This window comes from Aphelocoma coerulescens, chromosome 2, assembly GCF_041296385.1.
Source record: "Aphelocoma coerulescens isolate FSJ_1873_10779 chromosome 2, UR_Acoe_1.0, whole genome shotgun sequence".
NCBI lineage: Eukaryota > Metazoa > Chordata > Aves > Passeriformes > Corvidae > Aphelocoma > Aphelocoma coerulescens.
In genome coordinates this window covers 145,769,247-145,793,876 of record NC_091015.1, presented here as the reverse complement: position 1 = coordinate 145,793,876, position 24,630 = coordinate 145,769,247, and the positions used below count along the sequence as shown (strand labels likewise).

Here is a 24,630-nt window from a genome sequence, read left to right as displayed (position 1 = left end):
CTGACGTGCCTCTGTACCCAAAGTAACGTGCTTGGTCTCTGAACTTGTTTCCATGTTTACCTCTCTCCGTGTAAAAGATAGTTTCTATTTCAGGCTGTAATTCATAACCTTTCATACTGAATTCATTCATGGTGCCTAGACTGAGTGTGGACACAGAAGTGCATTTCACGGAGCTGCTAAAGCATATGCTGCAGGATTTCTGCTGTTGGCATATTGAGGTTAGATTAAGATTTGGTTCAGCATGAAGTTAGCTGATGCAAAATTTAGCCTATTAAATTTCTTTTTAAAATTAACTTATGGGAGGAGAACAATGTATTCTTTTGCAGTGTTTCTGATCTGGCATTATGATTCCTAAAGCTGCTTTAGTGTTGTCTGAAAAGAGCTTTGATAAAAATCAACTAGACTAACATGCCCATAATATGAGAGTTTGTTCTTGACTCCTCAGTTATTTAGCCTTTTCTTACAATGAAGACAATGTGTATAATGTTCATTTTCTTAAGCTGTTAAGTCATATATGTCTTCAGGTATTGTTTCATGCACTGAGTCTGTTCTTTTCCTACTGCTTTTTAATAGTCTAGTTAGGATGTTACCTTGATTCCTTACCTATATGCAGAAAATAAGAATGTGGTTGGCTCAGTTTTCTTTCACACCTGAAGGGAACTTTTTTTCCATAAAATTAACCTTTAATGTTAACAGAAGAAGAAGGTCTATCTGGAATATCATACTTACATTTGTAACACATTTAATTAATGACAGTTATCAGAAGACACATGGTGAGTAGAGGGAGACTGGCAAACCTGGCATTGACACAGGAACTTTTTTTTTGCCTTTTATAACATAACTTTGAAAATACGCTCTTGATGCATGTTGCCAAAATAAGTAATTTCACACTCCGGAATTTCAGCAATTGACAAAATCTCCACCTTTATTGGTTTCCTTTAACAGTCATATTTATAAAAATAGCCTCTCAGAGTGACTTTAAAGGCAGTAAAATGGATTACTAGGGGCCAAGAAACCAAATCTGGAGCTAAAAACAGGCACTGAAAATATCTTACTTTCTATTTAAATTGGGGACTTATTACCTAGGCTCTGCTGCTGTAGTGTACACACAGGATGATTTGAGTTCTGCATTATTCCCTTCTCTAGCTTTGTTTTGCTTTCATGATAGGAATCAAAAACTCTGTCATAATTTCATGATTGCTATACCCAAAATGGGCTTTAATTAAAAAGATGTATTTAATTATTTATTTGTATTTCACTACTTATTTATAAACATCTGGGGAATTTTAGTATTATGTTTGTAAGAATTCTGCTAGACTTTTAACATTGAAATGGTAGCTTTTGGTTGCTATTGAGGCTTCAGAATTTATTAACAAATTCATCTATAAGGGAAATTTGTTTTACAGAGTAAAACATTATGTTTCTAATGCCTTTGCATTTCAGATGGTGATGGTTTAAATTATGACACCAGCCCTGTGCCTTAGGGCTTGCAATTCTGTAACTTTTTTCAGATGCATCAACTAAGCGTTGCCTAATTTGTTATGAAATTGAAAGAAAAGTTGTTCAATAATTCTTACTAAGTTGTGCTGCTAGCATCTGTTTCCAATAAAATACTGGTAATATGATAAGAATTGTGTGATTACTAGTTTCAAATAACCATTCCAATGATGGTCAACCAAAGACTGCTTTTCTTACACTGAGAGAGTGATTTGTATATGTGGGGTGTTAAGTCCAAATGGCAGAGAAAGCTAAGGCTGGTGGGATGATATGCAAAGGTAAGGTGTGTTGGTTTCAGATGCTGTTTTTTACAGAACTTCTGGCAAATTTAGGAGTTAAGTTATATGTTTTCTCTTCCTAAATTTATCATTAAGTATATTTATAATTTGCCTAAGGAAATTATCAAGTATTCTCTAAAAAAATGAAGGTGACTACTTGTTACAGACAGTTTAAATATGTATGCTTGGCTTTTTTATTTTTAGTACATAAACAGTGGTTCTCAAAAAAAAAATTGTGTCATTTGGCAGATAAAGGGATGTGTTCTAGAAGTGGAAGGTTTTAAATGGCCCTGTTTAGAGCCAGAGTAATGACTGGCTGGTCCCCTACCATAAGTTAAAGCCAAATTTTGAAACTTAGTCTGAGTTGTTAAGGTCAGGCAAGATGTGCTCAGAAGTATTGGGGTTTTTTTCCCAATTTCCACATGAATTTTCATCTCTTCTACCTCCTTTTGTATCCCTGGTGCTTTGGCTAGGCAAAGGGGAGCTCTCCAGCATGGAAGGAGAGAAAAGGTAAGTAAAGTCACAGGAGTGAAGCTTGGCAAAGTCTCTTTGAGAGATTGAAGTTCTGTTTCACACAGAAAATGAGAACCCACAATACCCAGACGTGGTGATCCCTTCACTAGGGGAACCTCTGCTTTGAGATTTTTCAGTAGTAGTAGTTTCACCTGTATTTTGTTGTCTCTGCACACCAGCTTCCTAACGAGAAGAAACAGTGACTGTGAGTTCAGGGCATGCATGTGAGTAGCTAATGGGATATAATTGATATATTTTAAGAATTCACTATTCCTTAACTGCAGTACCTTGTGCTCATGTACTGTAGAATTATGCTTCATCTCCAATACAAACAGCCTTGCTAGGGAAATACAGACAAATCTTGTTCAGAGGCAGAGCAATAAATTTAAAAAAATTGCATGTAGAAGATGGTAAAGAGCCTCAGGATTTTCACACAAAAATGAGCATTGTATTCTTTGTATTTTTTTCCCATGGTTACAAGCTACTTCCAGACATGTGGAAACCTGCCTCCATTGAATGAAGGTGAAGAAAACAACAAATTTTTATTGTTACTGTTTTTTAAAAATATCTGTATCTCTATGGAGTTAGTTCTTTGAGAGGAATATATTTGTATATATAAAACCCATAAACTTATCTTAATATCTATAAACAAAAAACTTAGGTTTTTATATGCAGGGATATATATTTATGGATTTATCTGTCAAAGAACTCCGTATAGATAAACAGGCACACACACACACACAGGAGTTCTTTGATTCTATATATTTGCAAATAATGCCCTGTTACAAGTGGATGTTTTCAGTCAGGCAAAAAATGAGTATTTGTTTAAGTATGTTTTAGTCTCTGTGTTTAATAACACTCGGAAGGCATTGTTTGTTCAGTAACTTTCATGATGTCTTCTTGGTGACCATACAAGTGCAAACTGTTGGTTTCTGTAGACCTTCACAAAATGTTTATGCCCAAGAATTCCGGTGAACTCAAATCTCCATCTGATACTAAACCAAGACACTCAGTTTTTCTGCCAAGAATGGATGCCCAAGTAATGCTTAACTACTGTGTAGAAAATGAGTCTTCTTATACATTTTCAGCATCAACTGGATGTCAGATATGTCCTTTGGAGTGGAATTAGGCAGAGCATCTGGTAAATCATCCTGTATTTATCTGTACTGCTGGGCAGATTTACATGAAAACTTTTCAATTGTTGGCTATTTTTTTAAAATGAAAAATGTAATTACAGGCATAGAATCTTTGAAGGAATTTATCCTGAATTTATCCTATCTAAAACTTTTGCTGCTGTTTTTAAGATCAGCTTCTTAGTTTAATGTGTGCTTGAATTTCAGCTCAAGCAAATGACACTTCTCTTTACATGGTTATCTTCTAAATCATTGCCTGTGTCAGTCTAACATAGGCATTACAGCCCAGCAGTCTGTAACAGGTATGTCCACATTCTATTTTTCTGTGTAAAGGAAAGGTGGAACAATCTCACATCTCCCTTTCCTTTTGTATGTCAGCTGATTTAGGATTGACTGTGGAGTTTGCTACCGCTTAAAATAAAGGCTTGTTCAAAATAAGTGAGTAATTTCTTCAAGTGAGTGCTCTGTCCTGGTTGGATAGCTTGTTTAAGCATCTTTATGCCATTCCTAGTTATGTTTTTATGTTCCCTTTAACTTATGAAGGCTAATTTCCTTCTTCAGTGGGCATATCCATTTATGGACAAAGAAGATAATCCACTAGACATGAGACTTGTTGGTTGTCTTGGTTATGCTGTGCCTGGGGCTGTGCCACGGGAAAGGCCCTTTGGAGTGCGCTGTGCTGTTTTTGAGTCATTTTTTCAGAGCATCACCCTACATCATTCCTTGTAGGTAGCCAAGAGAAACTGCAGAAGGAATGATGAAGATACCACCCTCTGCACTTTCTGGTGTTGCTGTCTGTTCTAGGGAAACCTTTGCTGTATGACTTGGCATTTGGTGCTTTCAGGTTGAGTTCTGGGTCTTCAGGCAGCATGCCCAGACTTTCTCTACCCGAAGTTTGTGCCAGTAGTCTTCAGCAGCTTTCTAACTTTTGCTGTCTTCCAAATCAGTTGCTCTCATTTCTGATTTGAAATAGGTTTGGGTGCTGTGTGGTCTGCTGTTGAGCTAAATGTGTAGGGTTTCGGAGAGCAGACATTAGCTCTAAATACAGTGATAGAGGAAAGAGTGTTCCAGAAATGCATGGCACTCTTAATACAAAGTCTTATGGTGGCCCTGCTTTATATTAGCGTGTTGCTTTGGCCTGGATGAGTGAACTGTATGTCTGGAATTTGCATTCACACTGTGCTAGCTCATAGCTGACTTTAAGAATCTGTCTGAGACTCCGGTTGCCTGGTATAGCTTCAGCCTTTGTCCTGTTCTAACACAATGACAACATCTACCTCTCATCATTTGCATCTGAGACTTTAGACATAAGAGCTCCTCTGTGGCCTGAGGACACTCTATGTACATGTGACCAAGAGGAGTGCTATCGTAAGGGGGACTGCTTTTTCCCAGGTGAGGATCAGTCTCCTGAGAAAGCAAGAAGTCAAGCAAAATTTGAGTCCCTGTGAAGCTCTTTGTTCCTTAAGCTCAATATTAAGCAAATATTTGTCAGGAACAGTTCTGACACTTTTCAGGAAAACATGGGTCTGGGACAATGCTTCAAAACATAACCTTTGAGATAGGGGACTTCCAAAGAAGGTCTTCTTGCCTTGGAAATCCACAGGAAATAATGATTCTTCCTATTTCATGTCAAGACTTTTCTTTAGGATTTTTATCACGTGTTACTTCTCAATTTATTGGCTTCCATGAGGAACTTGTAATTCAATCAGCTGTATTTGAGTGCTAGGAACCCTGTTCAGCTAGGGAGTGTTCTGGAGCATACCTGAGGTATTCAAAAGCAATATGGACATAGTCCTGGACATCTACCTCTGAGTGGTCCTGCTTGGTGGGGAGGATTGAACAAGGTGGCCTCCAGAGGTCCCTTCCAATATCAAACATTCTGTGAATGGTGTCCCTCAGAAATTCTTAAATCTGTAGTCATTTCCTTCAACCTGCACCTTTTAATACAGTCTTCCTTATTGTCGACCTTGGATCTGTGGAGGAATGGAGGAGTTTGATTAATTTTGTGACTGTGCAGACTTTTATAGGGATTAGGTTATTATTTTCTTATGCTGGGAATCTAACCAGCTGATAACTTTTTTCAAATTGCATGCGTCCCTCAGCTAACATAGATGTCATTCATGCTGTATTTTTCTACTGAGGAATATTTCTTGCCTCTACTGTCCCTGCTGTAAGGGATGATTCTAGATACTCTTATCTCAGGCTGGATAGAGAAATTTCTGTGAAGCTGCTCGAGTGGAATGAATACATACAATTAGAGCAAGAGAGAGAGAGAGATGCAAGTTCTTTACTGTTTTCAAAGTGTACCTTTCTCAGATCTGCAAAGCCTTCATTTGGTAGTTCCATACATGTGCTGTAAAGCATCCTGTCATTCAAAGGCTGATCAAGCAAGATGAGTCTTGAAGATGCTTTTTGGGATGCTTTTAATGTGAACTATGCAGTTTATTCAGTAAATAGTTATCATATTGCTAGGGGAACCAGGAGTATGATTGCAAACGTATCATTTGAGGAGAGAGGAAAGGCCATTTACATGTAACTGTATATGGCTACCATGTCTTGAAGAACCTCTGCATTCAGAAATCCTTTCCCCTGTCTGCCCTGAGGTATTTTTGTATAAAGTGGGGACAAGCTGCTAGGAATTAAGGGTATGATATGGCCCATTTATACGATATCAGCATTTCTAGTCGCTGCTTCAACTATTGCTGTATTGTTTGCATATTTGAGTGATTGCAACAGCCACATTGCTAAACTGTAATTTTTTTCAGTAATATAGGCTATAAATTTTTGTTCCCTAAACTGTTTGTGAAGGAATGTTATTTCTCTGTGTACCTATAGTAACAGGGCTATGCTTTCACTTGTTTTTTTTCTCTGCAGTGTCAGTCTATGATACATGCCTTTGAATGGAACAAAATGTAGTAGGTTAAACCAGACCCTAACAAAAATGTAGAAAATATGATTAGTAAGTGTTTGGACAGGGCAGTAAAACACAGACCACAGACCCAACCCCAGCACTTACGAAATTTTGTAAAATATTCCAGGCTAAGTAATGCAGGAGTCTTGATAGATCCTTGCTATTTTTTTCATCTTCTCTCTTCAGGTTTGTTTATAACTTGGTTTAAGCAAAGGAAAATAGATGCAAGGCCAATTCACCGTGTTACAGATCTTTTCTCTCAGTCTGTATTTCTTTCTGGCCTCCAAAATATCTTATTCTATGAATTTTTTTCTTAATTATGAAGAACTTTTCTCTACTATGTCCTTGATATCTTGTAGAGTGATACCATGGACATACAACTAGTTTATATGCATGACTTTGTGTAGGGTGTGCAGTTCCTGTAGGATGTGCAGTATTTTGAAGATGACCAAGTCTAGTGGACATCTAATTAGCATTGGATGCCATTAGCGTAATGCATTTTAATTAATCTGTGTTGGGTTATGCTTCTGTTTACTGGGTGAAATTTATTAAAAGTGTAGCAAATCATATTGTGAGGAGTTAGAGATGGATACGAAACCTTTAGATGATACAAATAATAACTAACTTGTATAATTCAGTGTGTTACAGAATAAACAACTAGTGAGGCTAATAATATGCATTACATTTTATTTTAGCAGTTGGTAATGGTGCTTGAGAGGTGGATAACTTCTGGGGGGAAGAAAAAAAAGAGGCCAAGTCCAGACAGACATGATTAGAAAGAATATCACTGACAGATTTGCAGTCAGGAGCACTAGGTCTAAACTGATGTTTTATTTAATAGCATAGATCTTAATTACTATTTTATAGCCATTGTTTTTGTCAAAAGAGAATCAGCCCTTGATCACAACTAAGACATTAAGGAAGGCATATTGTTTATTTCTTTCTTGGGGATAAGCTTGAGGGTTTTCCTTCTCCTCTGGAACTAGTTTCTCTGCATTATCAGTAAAGGTTATTGTATGGCTAATTACATGGCAGTTCAGGTTGATTTGAGAATACAAATGTTATTGCAGAAATAGAAGAGGCTTATTTTTAGTGCTCACTAAATCTAGGGTGCTATGTTTTTCTTTTTTACTGTGGTTCAAATGAGCAGGCTTGAAAAGGTTAGTTAGCCACTGGGGATATTAAAAATAAAGTGGGAACTAAATTGTTTGTACTACTTAGAGTATTAAAAATGTGTATTTTTAAACTGAGTGGAGAAAGAGGAAACAACAAAAACTTCGGTGAATCTGTTTGTATGTATCACCTCAGGGTGGAAAGAGGTGACTTTTAAATTAGTATATTTCAATATGAGAAATCTAGAAGGCATGCAGGGAAAAAAAAGGTAGTTTTTAGCTTCTCTTCTGTGTTTGATGTTAGTAAAAATGTAATTCAAGCAATTGTGTTCTGTAGCCACTGTATGACCTACCCAGGGGCAATCAGCCCCCGCCTTTAAAAAAAAAAAAAAAAAAAAGCCAGTTGGCCTCTGTTTAGCTTACTAAATGTCATCTGGATTCAGTAAAATGCAAGTGACCTGCATTGAATTAGTATAATTGTAATACAAACAGAACATCTCATAGTTTTGGTCTTACACAGGAAAAGAGAAAGTTGAAGAGATTTTTCAGTTTGATAAATAAAACTGAAGATACAGAGTTAACTTTGGCTCACAGTTCATTTTACTTTTTACTGTCTCTTAAAAAAAAATACATGGCATTTGAATTTTGTGTGTACATTTTCTCTTTGGAACATTTTCCATTTTTGGAAGACTCTTCCTTATGATGTATGTCATATCAGTTATTAAATCATAAGTGATCGTTACCAATTCCAGTTTCCTCAGACACAATGCCATTTCAGAGAGATATTTTTTATTAATTTACCTAGCCTGGCCAGAATTTGGTATATTGCTTTACCTCTGTCGTTTGGTAGGATTGCTTTTGAATTCTGTGATGTAGTTCATATTTTTCACTCTCTATTCCAGAGAGCGATGCTTACCCTTACCAAGCTAACACAGTGCCATGAAGAACTGAAGTATCAGTTCAGGCAGTATATTTGAATTTTAACTCTGACCAATTTTAACTTTGACTCTATGATCTTGTAGTTGTCTTATTCAGTTTGGTTTAAAAGGAGTGTTAGTTTTTTAAAATGCAAGATTAGTGTAATTGTGTAAGTAATACTATGCCTTGGTTGTACTCCTCTTTTCATTTGGACATTCAAATGCCCAGATTTTACTTTGTAATGGCTCCCACTGCATCATGGCGTATGGAATAGAAAAAATAGGTTTACTGTAGCAACTACATTTCCTTACAGGAAAACATGTGGCTATTACACTAATCTAGCAATGGAATTTAAGGGGCTACAATATAAATGACATTTATTTGAAACCAGTAGGGAGAATACTGGAAACACTAGCAAGGCAAGGACAGTAGGTCTGTTTTTTGTATGTACCTGGTAGCTGGGAAAGCAATACTATTGAGTCTTGTAGTCTCTGAGTACCTTGAGAGTCAGTGGAGCAGAAACAGGAGAAGTTTTCATTCTTCACTTGAAGGTAGACAGTGCTTTAAGATGCAAGAACTCAATTACTCTTTCATAGACTACTTTTATAGACTACAGTTAATTACTCTGTAATTAATTGATTGTTTTCATTATATCGGGGGGTGTTGGCATTTAATATCTGGAATTTTGTAATCTGTCTGTTTAATTTTAGTTCTTAGTTTGAACACTGCAAGTAAATGGGTCGTTTTTCTTTGTGGTGGTGGTTGGGTTTTGCTGTCACCTGTTCATCTGCTGCTACTGTAAAAGGTGAAGTAGGAAGCAGCAAATACTGTTGAAAGGGACTGTTCCTTTGTGTTTCATGTTTCGTGTGTTAAACATGAAACATGGTCATTCTGTTTCTGTACCTAGGCTGACTGAACATGATAATCCTCTTTTTTGTTTTAAATTAATTTTATATGAGCACAGGGCAAATGGGGAGGTGGTGGTGGTGGAAAAGATCTTCAAAACACATGCCCAAATTTTGATCATGAAATTCTGAAACTGTGTTTGTCTATATCTTTTTTTGTAGAATAAAATTACAAGTTCTGGAACTTCTTGGGTAGTTTAGTGGCAACTTTCCTACAATATAACCTGAATATTCCTTGTTAAAATTTAAACTCATTAGCTCCTCTTCTGTTCTTTATACACTTGCTCTCTTTGAAGTGGCATTTAACATGTTGGAGACTGTTACCATATCTCTCACTACAGTTACCTCTTCTTTAGACTGAGCAATCCTAATTCATTCAATCTTTTCTTGCAGAGTGTGTTTTTAAAATATCTTAAGCATTGCAGTTACTCTGTTTTCAAGCCATCTTCAGTTGTTTTACGTCTCTGAAATTATGATGCCTGAAACTGAACACAAAACTGCTGCTGGAGGTCTAACATACCCCAAATAAAGGAGAGCTGCCACGTAATTCTTGAATGCCTTCTTTCATTACTACTGTCTGTGGTTGTCAGAGATTTCACATTTAATGTCCAGTGAGTTTACTGCAGCTTTTTCTCACAAATATAAGTTACTCACTCCTTGACTCTTCTACAAGTAAATATAATTGCAAATGCAGTTTTTCCACTTCATGTCTCATTAAATGTTAGTATGTTTCTGGATGTAATCATTGCCTCATTTTCTCAGAAACTGCAGTAAATACTGTGGGAAGAAGAGAAAATATTCTTTTAGTAAAGTATTGGAGTTTTCTTGGAGGGAAAGTAAGTTTCATATTCTGGGTAAAAACTTGGAACCTTCTAGGCCATTGTGCCTATGAATTTTCAAGATAGTACTGAATCAGGAGTAAAACTAACTATAGTGAAAGAAGAGTAAATCAATCACAAGAGTATTCCTTGGATTCTGTCATACAATGTGCACTTTCTGAACCATTTCCTTGTTCTATAACTGACAAGAAAGTAGTTCCATACTGAAAAAAAAGAAGGTTGTTTGGTTTCAAGTTCATGTTCTTGATCTCATGTATTCTGTGAAGGGAGTGATAGCACAGTGATTATGTCATAGCAGGATGCTTCTGTCTGAGAGGTACCATCATTCACAAAGACATTTTCTCTTTTCATTCCTGGCCACCTGTGTGGGAAATATCCTTTAGGCAATGAGTTGTCTAGCTCTTGATCCAGAATCTGTCATAATGTATAGTTTAGTCTGAGAGACTCTTAAGTGTTGAAGTTCTCTGAGCGTTTGAGTAGAATTGGCCAGTGGCCTGAAGTGGCCCCATCTCTCTGTTATGGTGATTTCCTCACAAAGAGGAGGTGTTCATCACTATCAAAAGGAAATTTTCTCCTATACAACAGTGTTTAAAAGTACTTGCTTTTCCAAATCTGTGTCAAGTAAAATTTCACTTAGAAGTTTAAGCTACTACAACAGATACTTCTTTCAGTCTAAAGATAGTTTAATATCTATTTATTTTTTCCTATCTCAACCTGCTTCCTCTCAAACACTTCTTCCTCTCAAATTAAAAAAACTCTTAAAAAACCCACATACACATACATGCAGTGCCCCCTTCTTTCTCCTCCTGATTAAATGAATTTTGCTCACCCAGTGCCGAAATTGAGGGTACTTTTCAGAATAAGAATAATGACGTAAATTTCAGCTCATTTAGGTTTTCCTTTGGGTGAATGAAATTATTAGAAACACTGTCCTAGATGTTGTCTGAATGCTGCAGTTCCTTTCAGCTGTTAGAAACTTCTGTATTTTTGTAAGACTTGCTGACTTTAACTCTCTTGTTTTCCTGTAGTGCTTGGATTTTTTTAAGTTGTTGGGATTTTAAATTTTTTATTTTTTTAGTCCAAGAACAATAAGTCTTGTGCAGACTTACAATTTTTGTAGATGTGAACTTTCAGTATAACCTTTCAATAAAATGTTAGATACTTACACTTTTTAGTACCTATAAGGGATTATTTGCACGTTAGGTATTTTCCTCTGAAAATTCCTGTATATGTCAATTAAAATTCAGAACTGATAGCTGACTGGGTAGTTTAAGCACAAAATCCTGAGTAGCCTGAAATTGTTTTTGTTTTCACTGAATGCCTTTCCTTGAAAAATTTTGCTTATCTAAAACACTTGCCCTCCTCACTCCAAACAACCCCCAAGAAAACAACAAAAACCCCCAGTGAAGCCAAAGAAGGTTAAAAAACCTTCATGAGATTGCAGATTTTTGCCATGCTTTATTTTTAATTTCTACAGACTTTGAAAAGGCATTTGTTGCCCTCCTTTCAAGGTGTTGTGGTTTGCCAGGCAACCATGGGAGTTGCTTGCTCACCTTCCACTGCTGCAGCTGAGCAGAGGAGAGAAAAAAAAAGTTAATGAAGGGTTCATGTGTTGAGTAAAGGACCGGGAGAAAACACTTCAAGGACAAAACAGGCTTAACTTAAAGTTACAAAGTGAATTTATTACTAACAGAATCAGAGGAGGATAATGAGAAGTAAAACACCGTTTCCCCCCCAGCCCCTCTCTCCTTCCCCCCGACAGCGCAGGGAGGCAGGGCATGGGGCTTTGGTCAGTTCATCACCGAGATTTCCTTCCGCTGCTCCGGGAGAGGAGTCTTCCCCTGTGAGGCCGGGGGTCCCTCCCACAGGAGACAGTTCTCCCTGAACCTCTCCGGCGTGGGTCCGCTCTCACAGGCAGCAGCCGCACCGCCCCTGCTGCAGCGTGAGCCCCTCCCACGGGCACACAGCCCTCCCGAACTGCTGCGCCGTGGGTCCCTCTTTCCACGGGGTGCAGTGCTCCAAGGACAGGCTGCTCCAGCCTGGAAGCAGGGGCCCTCTTTCTCTGCCGGGTGTTCCACTGGATCACAGCCTCCTCCAGGCATCCACCCGCTCCGGCACGGGCACCTCTCCCACAGGCTGCGGGTGGATCTCTGCATCCCCCGTGGATCTCCGTGGGCTGCAGGGGCACAGCCGCTGCACCATGGTCCTCACCACAGCCTGCAGAGGAATCTCGGCTCCAGTGCCTGGAGCACCTCCTCCCCCTCCTTCTTCAGTGACCTTGCTGTCTCCATATTGTTTTCCCTCACATGTTCTCACCTCCTCCTCTTCTCTGACTAGAAAAAAACCTGTGTGCACTTTGTTTTGATTTTCTTCTTAAATATGTCATCACACAGGCGTTACCAACCTCTCTCATTGGCCCAGCCTTGGCCAGCAGCATGTCCATCGTCAGAGCCGTCAGGGACTGGCCCTGCTGGACATGGTGGAAGCTTCCAGCAGCTTCTCACAGGAGCCACCTCTGTGGCTCCCCTGCTACCAAAAACCAGGCCATGCAAAACCAATACACAAGACTTGTGATCTAAGTTGAAGGAGGGAAGAATTTTGAGCAGTGGGTTGCTGACTGTGTCTTTTGTTAAAATGTCACTGACATCAATGTCTTGCATCTTGCAGATGAAACAGGAACTTGAAGGTTACATCCCTAATAAAAGGGAATTCAGTTGCATGGCAGAATTCAGGAATATGTTGTGTTGAAGAGCTGGGTTCAGGAAATGAAAATAGCCCTACTGAGTTGGGCAGAGAAACTCAAACTGTTCCATTTTAAAGTAGAAGATGGAAAGTTGGGACAAGATAACAGTAAAAAACTACAGGCAAAAGTAATGAAGAGTTCCCCAAATAAAAGGGAATTATTTAAATATGTTAGAAGAAAACCTGGAGAAATATTGATAGGTCTGCTGGGCTTGAAGGGAGAAGAAAGAAGCAAACACAAGGAGGTCAGTGCAGATAAACAAAGTTCTTTCTTTGCATACAACTCCATGAAATAATTTGTTGAGTAGCTTTCAGATATCTTTGGATTGTACAAGTGATGGGTTATAAGAGTTCAAGAAACATTGAAAAATGAAAGAAAGAAATGGATAAACTCATATATTAATTAACTGGCAGTAAGGCAGCATGCTGAGGTGATAGTTCTGTGAAAAGATTGGTGGTAATAAATATTTTTGTTACTCATCTGACAAAATGGTTTGATAATGAACAGGCATATATGCAGAGGGCACGATACTTTTAGCTGAGTTAGCAGGGGGAACTTACTCTTTGTCTTGATAAGTGGATAGCAGCTAGTGCAATAAATTCTGTCTTTTAAATATACCAGTGAAGGATATGGTAGAAGTTTAAAGTTAGGAAATGTGATGGGATTTAAAAATCCGTTTTCTAAGTAAGCTTGTTTAAAACCGGTTATGAAAAACCCCAAACTGAATGAACTTTTGGCCTTAGAATGCTAACTTGACCTGTTGTCGCATAACAAATAATCTGTAATTTTTTTTTTTTTTTAATTTAAAGCAATTTTTTAGAATCAAAGAATAAGTCAATTTGGAAGGGATCCATTAGTCCAGTTCCCACCTTAGTAGGAAGAGTAAATTCAGAGGTGAATCTCGAGGCACTGTTCTGGTGCTTGATGGTGCTAACAAGGCAAGGGTTGATTCTTTTCAGTAGATTTGCAGTTGCACTTACTATTGCAAAATGTTTGAGATTGGTATCTTTACATTCTTGACCTGTTGTAATGCTGTCAAAATGTTACAAGCTTACTAGCAATAAAAAATATATAAGTAAATGTAAATCGCTTATCTTTCAATAACCCATCTTTGCTGTTAATCATGTGAATAGTCCTTCCATTATGTATCTTTTCTCTGTGTTTATTACTTTATTACTTTACATCTTAAGTGAATCATACTTTGATTTGATCGGTAAAGGTCATTATTCCAGAGGGAGGCTTATGACAGTAAATGGCTGTTAAGCCACTGGTACGTGTTGTGGTTTGTTTTATTTAGTTTGGTTTTTTTTCCCTTATGGTGTTTTATTTTATTTTCCAAGTGCTCCTAGTGTTAATATATGTAATGTTATAATAAAGTAATTTAAATGTAATTTTTACCTTATGTAGTATTGTGTAATACGGTTTAATCAGTGGCCATTGCAAGAACTATCAAAGTGAGCGCAGTAGAATTGCATGTTAAATGTCACACATATTCCTCCTCATTAGGATTAAAAATTTTATGTCAGTTATTGTTTGTCCAGAACTTCTCTGAACTAAGGCTTCACTTACCCATTCCTACATTTAATCCTGTGTTTGTTAATTCTAGTAAGAATCAACTTGGATCAGGTATGTGATAGATGTCTGATGGAACCAGACCTGTTTGTAGTTCTGCACAAGAGGTGTGAGTACACTAGATGATCTTCATCAACGTCTGTGTTTGCAGATGAGAGGAAGAAGCAGTGATTTTTAGGGTGCTTCTGACAAATACATCTATTATTTACTATGACGTAGATTGTGAACCAACTTTCTTGACTTTAAACATGAGATGTTTTTCAGTAGCTTTATTTTTTACTGTGTTGCAATATCGTAGTTCTGAATTAATAAAAACAAATCAAACAAAACCCCCCAAAAAAGCCACATCAAGAAAAAATGCTCAACAAAGCAAACCCAGTGTAGAACCTGCTAGTATTTCACCCTTCTCCATGCTGATGTTTCATTTTTAGACAACTGATAAATTGTGTAAATGAATAATTAATGATGTTTTAGTAGTCTTTTTGAAGGCTATTCAAGAAAGGAGGGAGGCTCTATGTATCACAAAGAGGAGAAAAATGTGTCTTTCAGCTGATTCTTTGTTTCCAAAATTAGTAAAATTTTACAGTACCCAGTATTTAACTCCTCTGGCCTCAAATAGGTTTTTGTACCCTGAATGTGTTACTGAGGTTAATGTGTTTTGGTGTTTGTTTCCTACACTAGATTGCTAAACTAAGTAGTATAATTGTGGTGGCAAAAACTATGAAGTCACAAACTGATGTCATGGATCTTTACCCTGTTTATAAAAAAGCTTTTCTCTATAGATTCTAGCAATGGAGCTTCATAGCATGAAAATTATAAATTCACCACAATATAAAAGTCTCTGTTGTCCTCTTCAGTAGCGTTTATAGTACTGGGTAGATTTTCTGCTTTTTATTGCAAGTAACTTACTTCAGCTAAGTAATAGAGATAAGTTACTCAAGGAGCTAAAAGCCAGAAGACACGGTACCTCTACGAAATTGCTGTTGATCACTTAATGTGTTCATGAGCTGTGTGAAATACACATATATTACCCTGACTGACAAGAAGAATGAGCTGCAAGGATTTTCTGATTAGGAATTTCCATGTGTGGTATATGAGCATCTCATTTTTCTTTTGGCGTTTCCTAATTCATCATCATCACCATAATTACATTTTCACGCCAATAAAATTGTCCATAAAAGAACCTTCATGGGACACCCCCCCCCGCCCCCCCCCCCCCCCCCCCCCCCCCGTTTTCAGCCTGGATTTAATTTAAAATACTAGGCCCTTTAAGAATAATAAAAAGAAAATCCTGGGCTGACTTGTGCAGTTCTGCTCTCATTTAAGACCTGGTTCTCAGTCTGGTATTCAGCTTAGCTGTAACTGCTGATGATTGAGCAGAGAGGTGCTACCAGGCAACAGGTACGGTAGAAACTGTGTTGGATTGTCCAGTGTTCAATTCAGAAGTGGCCCCAAAAGCTGCCCTGGATGATTTTATCTTCCCCGTATCTTTTGTCGTACATATATTATAATCTGCCTTGAATTCTGGTTTCACTGCAAGGTGAAGGATTTGCCTCAGACCAGTGTGTGAAAGATGATTCAAGGTAGAATTGGGCTCAAGGTGCAGAGGTGGAAGGGCCAGTTCAGGACAAATTTGGAATGAGCTCTATGTTACAGGCAGGTGAAGACAAATGCAGATTAAGCTTAGCCTTCTTGTAGCTTTAGAGATTTCTTTCTCTATTTAGAGATGATTGAATGGTTAAAACTGAAGACTGAGTCATACAATCTAATTCTTTGGTTGTATATTTGATGTGTTACTCTTGTAAGATTTGTCAGTTTGTCTCAGAAATGTAAGGAAATGTGGAAGGTGATATTGAAGGCGTGAGAGAGAAAAGAATTAGCCCCAGCTCTTTTATAAGTATGTCAGAGCCTGCCCCTCTGTTGAACAATTTCCTCCTAACATTTCCTCAGTTGGTACTGCCAGTTCAGCCCATGTAATTGGGTGGATAGTAGCTTATATTTGGTGTTTCTTTCAAGCAACATTTGCCTAACACTGGCTGTATGAGCACTGTTCTCAGCCCTACTGTGAGAGCTAAACTAAAACCAATAGCTGTGGGAAACTTCTGAGAAAATTACAAGTGGAGTGGAGGGGAAAAAAAAACTTCAAGTAATAGTTTGGGAAAACACAGGGACTGGAGAAATCTAAGGTAAGATGAAAGAAGCATGAAAAAACCAAATATTTTCCTGCTTCTGTTGGCACCCAGAGTGATTGAAATAGCTTAGTTTTGTTTTAAAATAATATACAGTTATTTTAGGGTAGAAATGACCTTTTTTGACAAGAAGTAGAAGCAAAAATGAGGAGTCAGTTCCTGTCAGATAAGTGTTTTGTTTTATTCCTGGAGGTTTGGGACTAGCTTTATAATGCTCCAGTGACTTCTTTGCAAGCCTCTTGGAAGGAAACAGAGTAGTTGAAAGCTAAATCATAGACTGTTTTGAACGAGGACAGGCATTTAACTTTTCTGCAGGGAGATAGGCAAGCCAAAATTCTGAGAGAAGCAAGATGGAATTGAAAACCAGAATTTTAGGCTGGTTGATAGAATGGAGTGCCGAGAGATGGAGGGAGGGGTACATGCTAGCAAGTGCATGGCATGAGTACCAAGTTGGACTAAACATTTGGAATAAGTAGTTTCTGTATGTTTTCTTGTATTGCAAAAATGCATCTAATTTTTCTTTTCAGCTAATAGAGCTCTTGTGACATAGGAATTTAAAAAGTCTACAGTTTAAGCATTACATAAATATACATATTTCTGAAGTAGGTATTTTCAATGAATGTACAAAGCATAAATGTGGATTTAGGACTCTAACACTTGAATATCTCCTTTTGTGGCTTTTGTTGCCTGGCATAAAAGAATGATTCATGAATTTCCTCTTTTTTCTCATTGTCCTTTGTGAATGACGAAGAAGAAGTCAGTTCTTTGCTGTGGTTCTTAACTGCTGTGTATTTGATGAAAATAATTGGCCAAGGCAAACATTTTTGCTAGAACTGTGGAGCTGAGTAGGACTCTAACTTATCTTTGCTTACCTGTGGGGAGAGAGGTCAATGTTTATGATGAAACCTATTATGATGGTACCTATTTTGACACCACCCAAACAGAAGTTGGTAGTCTTCTGTTACAGCTGCGTGTTTTCAATAGCTACTGCAGAGTTAGCTGTTAAGAGTAACTGAAGATAAGATCAAAAGTCATCAGTTCAGAGTTCAGAAAGATCATTAATTTCAAGGACAGAAACAGCTGAATTTGTTAGCCACTGCTTTTTGCCAGAAGCACTTCACTTGTACTGACAATTAATCTTGCCTCACAAGTGAAGTAGATAAGGCCAGTTACTGAGTGCCATGTTTCCTATCTGAGTCCATATACTTGTTTGGCATGGCTGCCCACTGAAAAGATAAAGCTGCTGTTGTAGCATACATTTTTGTTAAACAAAATGGCAAGTTTTGTAAACATTTAAGTATTTGAATTCAAGCAACTATTCAGTACTGAATTAATTTTTCATTAAAATGTTAGTAAACAGTTTTTACGTCATTTTGCCTGGATTCCACTTTCCTTCAGAATATGAGAAGAAATTTTCTGATGAGGGTTTGAATGAGTTCAACCAACTTTCAAGGCCAGTCAGACTTCTTTAGAAGCTATGGATAAAATCTCATTAAGTTCTTTCTGCCTTCTCCCTATGTTTCAGACAGAGGCTGAACCTTCTAGTGCTTCTAATACTTTAAACATTTTCAGAATCAGTTTTTTTCCCTTTTCTGAGTATGTATTTGTGCCTATGCTTTTAGAAAAACAAATGAAGAACTCTTATTCCCTGTGACTTTGGAAAATGTAGTTGAATTGAACCTGGGTTTAGAAGAAAATAATAGTCTGTTGTTCTTGTCAATAGACCTAGCTCTAGTGTGTTGCTATCATGTGTAAGTCTTAAGCACTGATATTGGATGCATTTATTACATACAGAAGTTCAAAATTTTTCATTATTTTGCAATAATCTGTCAGAGTTGTACAGCTTTTTTCCCCCAGCTGCAAGCATGAATTTATAATTAGAGGAAAACCTAGAAATAATAATATAAAAATGGCATATATATATATATATATATAATCTTAAGTAGGACAAACATTTTTTTATATAGCATGAGTATTTTTCCCTGGTTGAAAAATCTGTCTGCATATGGTTCTCAACAGAAGAAATTTCTGTTATATAGGTAAAATGGTGCCTTTTCAATTTCGTGTAAGTTCTCAATACTGTAAACTAGTTACTTGATTATTTTATTTATGTCATCTTTTAGTGTTACCTTAGGTCTTTTGACATACGTGTCTAAATCTTACTTGGACAAGCAAGTTTTAAAGCTCCATCTGATGAATTATGAATGCAAAAGGAAATAGCAATCCTCCCAAATTTCCTAAGCAATTCTCATATAAAACTAAATGCACTTAAGAGAGGAGGTGAGCTTGGTTGTTCTCAGCAACTTTATATGTGTGTATAAACAAGCAGTGCTGTCATTTCTACTAAGAATTTCTGAAAGAATATAATCATCTCTTCAGATTGATGTACAGCAATAGATGAAATAAGGAGTCTTGTGCTCAGTGGGGTACAGTTTAAACAGAGAAAATCTAATGGGAAGTAGCTACATTAGTAGCAGATGGATTTACTTCCTGAATCTTGATCTGAGTAGAAATTCTTGCATACTTAAAATTTGTCTTCCTGATTCTTTGCCTGATAAGAAAGGTGGATAAAGCAATTTCTTTTTTTTAACTTGGCTTCAGCTGCTGTGGTGATGTGTTTTGTTTAGACTTGCTATTGTTTGATTTTTATCTAGGCTATTTTTATGATTCCTACAAATCCCCCTCCAACCTTCCGGAAGCCAGAGCTCTGGTCTGATGAGTTTACAGATTTTGTGAAGAAATGCTTAGTGAAAAATCCTGAACAAAGAGCTACAGCAACCCAGCTGCTACAGGTCAGTATTTAACTTACTGAGGAAAAGCACATTTTTTGTTTGGGTGGTGTTTTTTTTCCCCTCAAACCCAAAATATTGTGAAAATTTGTAAGGGAAAATCTTATTTTAACTATTGTTATGCCTTATTTATTTTTCACTTTGTGGTCTTTTCTCTGACAGCTCTTGCATCTCTGCCCCCATTTTATTTTTCTTCTTGCTGCTTCTAAAAATTCATTGCTCTTTAAATAGTTTAAGGCTGGTTCTTGCTACTAAAATTGGATCCTTGCTTTGTGGTTCGAGGCCCTCAATAGATCTCAGGATTTAGGCAAGTGTTTAGTAAAAGAATTGAGCCCAGGTTACCCCTCCGTGTGGACCACACATAGAGTATATTCAGTCTTTCCTTCTAGTCATGTCAGGTTAAACAGGCAGGTGGCTGTCTGTCCTAGAAAGGTATGATGCAGATGGACAAAAACCAAACGGGCATTTTTATATGGGAGCCACAGTTGGCAGTGTGGACTTTTGGAGTTAGGCAGGGTATGCCAGGGTCTCACTTCCTGTATGACTCTCCTACTAGATTTATTCTGTGTTGAGCTAGCAATATCAGCTGTTAAAATTTAAATTCCAGTGAACTCCACTACAAGGAAAACAAAAATTTTGCAAAGTAGTTTTTGGTAATAGATCTGTCAAATTCGTAGATCATGTTATGAATATTTAATTTTATAAATTTCAAAACACCAAAATGTAGACCACAAGTTAAGTAAAAATTAAAAGTTATGTGTGTCTGTGTGATGTGTGAATCAGTACTTGAGACCTTCAAGATCTGAAGTTTGTATGGTTAGCTGAATACCAGCAGCTGGATAGAAGAGACTTGCATTAATGTGAGCAAGTAAGGAGAAACAAACAAGAAAAAGCTTCAGTGTGCAGTTTCTTTCCACATGCTTACTGACCAGAAAACCAAATATTGTGTTCTTCAGGAGTCTGTGTTGTCTTTTTCCCCAGCTGGAATTTGGAGCATATGTGATGGGGCTGGAGGTTCTGTGAATGTGTTTGAGTGGGAATGAAAGTATTGCTTGTGAGGAGAGATCATGGAATGAAAAAGAGAGTAATTGAATTAATATATCAAGGGAAAAGATAGATAATAGGTGTAGGACACGAGGCTTCAATTGAAAACATTGATTCTGTTCTTCGTGGAACAATTTTTAAATATTTAATGATATATTTCTGAGGTGCTTAGTTATGTTTTGCCTAAATTAATATAATAATGCAAATATAATATAATAATTATTAATAATTAATATAATAATGCAAAAATCATATTTTTTCTAACAGCAGGTGTTTATTAGGCAGCAAAATGTGCAAATGGTATTGTGCCCATTGTCTTAAATGAGAAAGTGATTATTTAAACGACCTTGAATTAAAATTAAACTTCCTGCTAAAAGTGAAGTATTTTTTTACTGGTTCCACATTTCAGCATCATAGATCAAGAAATATTTTATGACATTTAAAGCATAGCTTTGTTGAAGTAAGCAGCCATAGTTGCTCTGGTTAGAGCCACTAATTTATGCTCTCAATTTGGTAAGATTAATTAACTTTTGAAACTGAATATCTGAAAAAGTTTGGTTTTCTGTGTCAGATCATCACTACTCTATTTGCTACTTACTGCATGTTTTCTTTGGAAAATTCTCTCCTCAACTCTAAACCAGTTGTTAAGTGATTGCATTTCCCAAGGTTTGCAGTTACTAAAAATAGTTAATTTTACGTAATGAAGCAGCTGAAGGATACTGTATGTTGTGTTGGTATAGATTTTGATTATTGCGTAATGTACTGGAATCTGTGGTATTGAATAGGACTTGTAATTAAATTTGAAGCACAACTGCTGTAATGATACTACATATTTTAATGATTTTTTTTCCCCTAGCATACATTTATTAAGAATGCTAAGCCAGTTTCAATTTTAAGGGACCTGATCACTGAAGCTATGGAGATAAAGGCAAAGCGACATGAGGAACAGCAGAGAGAACTAGAGGAGGAGGAAGAAAACTCGGTGTGTACCCATTTTTCCTATAACCATCTATACTTTACAGATAAGTTGCTGGTTTTCCCCTCCTTCCTGTAGCTGTGTTCAAATACTTTTTTGTACCAGTTTTCTGTGTGGTTTTAATGCTATGAATTCTGAGTATTCTACTCTTAATTATGAGTAATGCTGTATAAGCCAGCTTTCAGCACTATTCATGAGATGTCCTAGTAAAAAGCTTTTCTAGAAAGTGGGAAAAGAAACCATAGCTGAATAGTCAGCTATTGAGACTAACATTAAAAACCCCCAAATTCTTTAAGGTTGTACTTTCACAGGTGGACTTCTAGACAAGTGGTTTAGTTTTTAGTTCAGGGCACTTTGCTTGGTGTTTTTTTGGGTTGTTTTGGTTAAGTCTAATACACAGAATAGTCACAACACTTAGTAAGTAGTGATTGCAGTGTGGTTTGAACACATGAAAATGGTGATGGCACTTCATTCTTCAGATGACATTGTGAGCATATGTTTGAGGAGAGAGCAGGTTGTGTGATAAGTAGGTTGCATTTAGAGTTGTTTGGTAGTGTTAAGTCTGTGTTCCTGGCATTACTCTTCCCAACATAATTTATTTCATGTTAGTCTTGTGCAATGCAGCAGAATGTACTTCAGAGAAGTGTATTGCCACACATACAGTGTGTACCAGGGTAATTCAGGAAGAGCACAAAGAGAAGATGGAGACTGGAATGTTACAGCTTTGAGCAAACAGAAAAGAGCAGTGCAGTAAATGCAGTTTGTCCTATAGCAAATTGTAGAATCCTTGTTACAGAGTGTTATGTGATGATCTATATATAGGAATACTTTTCAAGCAGATTCTGTGCAATCTTTTGGATCTCCAGCAATCTGTGGTTTGCTGCATTTTTTTCTGTTCTAAGAGAGTGTGTTCTAAGAATATTGATAGCTTCTTTTTATAAAGGTGGTTTACTCTGAATTGTACTTGCTTAGTCAGTAATAAACTGGCAGGGAAGGCTGTGATTACTTTTTTTATGTTAGGAAATTTTCCTGTGTGTGACTTGACACACAGAGTTGATGTTTGTGAATTGACTTAATGAATAGTTGATTTCTGAGGAGACTGATTTACTACTGACATAAAAACCTAATGTCTTTACTAGTATGCTTTCATCTATAGTATTGCCTTCTGAACTAGAGATGTTAAATGCTTGGGCATTGTTGATGTCTTTTGCATTAACCCAAAATTAGGCATGACATCTAATTACTTAGTCTGAGGTTCAGATCACATTGCCAGGCACAGTCCGTGCCAGCTGAGGATGTGGTGTACACCTCCCTCTCCCACTACTGCGTGGAAGGGTGTAAGACAGGTTTGGTTCACCTCAGCTGAAGAAGCATTTAGCAACTCCTCATGGCTCTTGCATGGGTGCACGAGTCAGAATGTAGCACTGCACTCCCCGCTCTGCCGCCCCCCACACTCCTTCCCTCCACACTTCCCCCATTTAGCATTTAGTATAAGAGAACCTCAAATCCAGGATTGAGGCAGCAATCTGTTTCTTGTGTTACCATTGTAGTAGTTGGGAATTCTGCCATGTACTCTTGTGGTGCCGTAAAGGAAAAGGTTATGAGTAAAACAGACAGCAAGACTCTGCTTATCACTAAGTACAGAAGATAAGTGCCTCAAATCTGAAAGTAACAGGAATATATTTGATTAGCAGGGCTGAGAAAACAGAATCACAGTGTGGTTGAGGTTGGCAGGTACCTGCGGAGGTCATCTTGTCCAACCCCTTTACTTAAGCAGGGCCACTGAGGTTTGACTGCCCAGGACCATGTCCAGACAGCTTTTGAATATCTCCAAGGAAGGAAACTCCATGACCTCCCTGTGTAGCTCATGCTAATGCTTGGTCACCCCCATGGAACAAAAAGTGTTTCCTGATGTGCACAGGAAACCTTCTTAGTTTTTTATATGCCCATTGCCTCTGCTCCTGTCAGTGGGCACCACTGAAAAGAGCCTGACTTCATCCTCTTTGCACCTTCCTTTCAGATATTTGCCACATACTGATGATGTCCTTAATGAGCTTTGTCTTCTTGAGGTTGAACAGTCCCAGCTCTCTCAGCCTTTCCTCATGGGAGAGATGTTCCAGTCCCTTAATCGTCTTTGTTAACTCTCTCTGGTGTGTCCCTGTCTCTCATACTGAGGAGCCCAGAAGTGGACCCAGCACTCCAGGTGCAGCCTCTGCAATGTGGAGCAGAGGAGAAGGATCACTCACCTCCTTGCACCTCCTGGCAACTTTGTCTAATGCAGTCCCTAACTTGTCTAATTAGCACTTTGGCTAAAAGGTTGGTTTGCTCTTAAAATTGAGTACAGTTGTAGTATATGGAAACGCTAAGTCTGTAATTTTTTACTTACAGTAATAGACTTTCAGGGGCTGTAATCATATACCGATGTATGAGCATCAACAAACCCAGAAACAGAAGTCAACCTCTGCTTGAAGAAATTGGTCTTCGATATAAGGCAGGAAGTAAGAGCAGTTGACAGCTCAGTATTTGCATACCTTGCAAATTCTTTTTGTATATTATGATGTAGAGGAGTTTTAAAGGCCAGCCTTGCTGAGGGCTAGAGACAGCCCTGCCTGTAGTAGCACAGGATGTGAGAAAAGAGTAGAAGTTTGAAAACTTAACAGGTAATGGAAGAGGCAAACTTGAGGCAGAGCTGACTTCTCGGTACTGAACAGAGTGACAGAATAGGGGAAAGCCATGAAAGTGGGCTTGTGAATGAGACTAGTCAGCTCAGAAAAGAAAGGTAGTAGAAAAATAGAAAGAAGAGCATGACTTTAGCACAGTGAGAGACAGAAGGGGAGAAACTGGAAAATGAAGCTTTGTAGTATTCCCTTGAGTGAAGGGATCACTAGATGAGATTTTAAGATGACAAAAGGAGAAGGATGAGAGAGTCTGGGTAAAAACTTCAGCAATATGTTCTTTTAGAATGCTTTTATCATCCTTTGTAATATGATGTTGTGTACTCCTTTTTATTTTTCACTGCGGATGCAGACTTCCAGGCTGTAATTGATTAACTAAATTAATGAATAATACCAAACGATGTTTACAGGGGATTTTAAGAGACGTGCAAGAATATCTCGTAATAGACAAGAGGATATCCAGGTGCTTCTGCTGTAAAGTTTATATTGAAGAATGAAACATTTTCAAAAGTTTCAAAATAAAAAGATTAAGTAAA

General features: G+C 37.5%; 1 protein-coding gene across 4 annotated transcripts in view; it reads left to right on the top strand.

Moving 5' to 3' along the window:
- The window catches only part of STK3 (serine/threonine kinase 3), a 134,507-nt gene that overhangs the window by 45,805 nt on the left and 64,072 nt on the right, over positions 1-24,630 (top strand). For all 4 annotated transcript variants that reach the window (XM_069005212.1, XM_069005213.1, XM_069005214.1 and 1 more), the window contains 2 exons: positions 19,265-19,402; positions 21,300-21,425. In XM_069005212.1, coding sequence (XP_068861313.1) covers positions 19,265-19,402; positions 21,300-21,425 — 264 coding nt within the window. The remainder of the gene's footprint in view (positions 1-19,264; positions 19,403-21,299; positions 21,426-24,630) is intronic.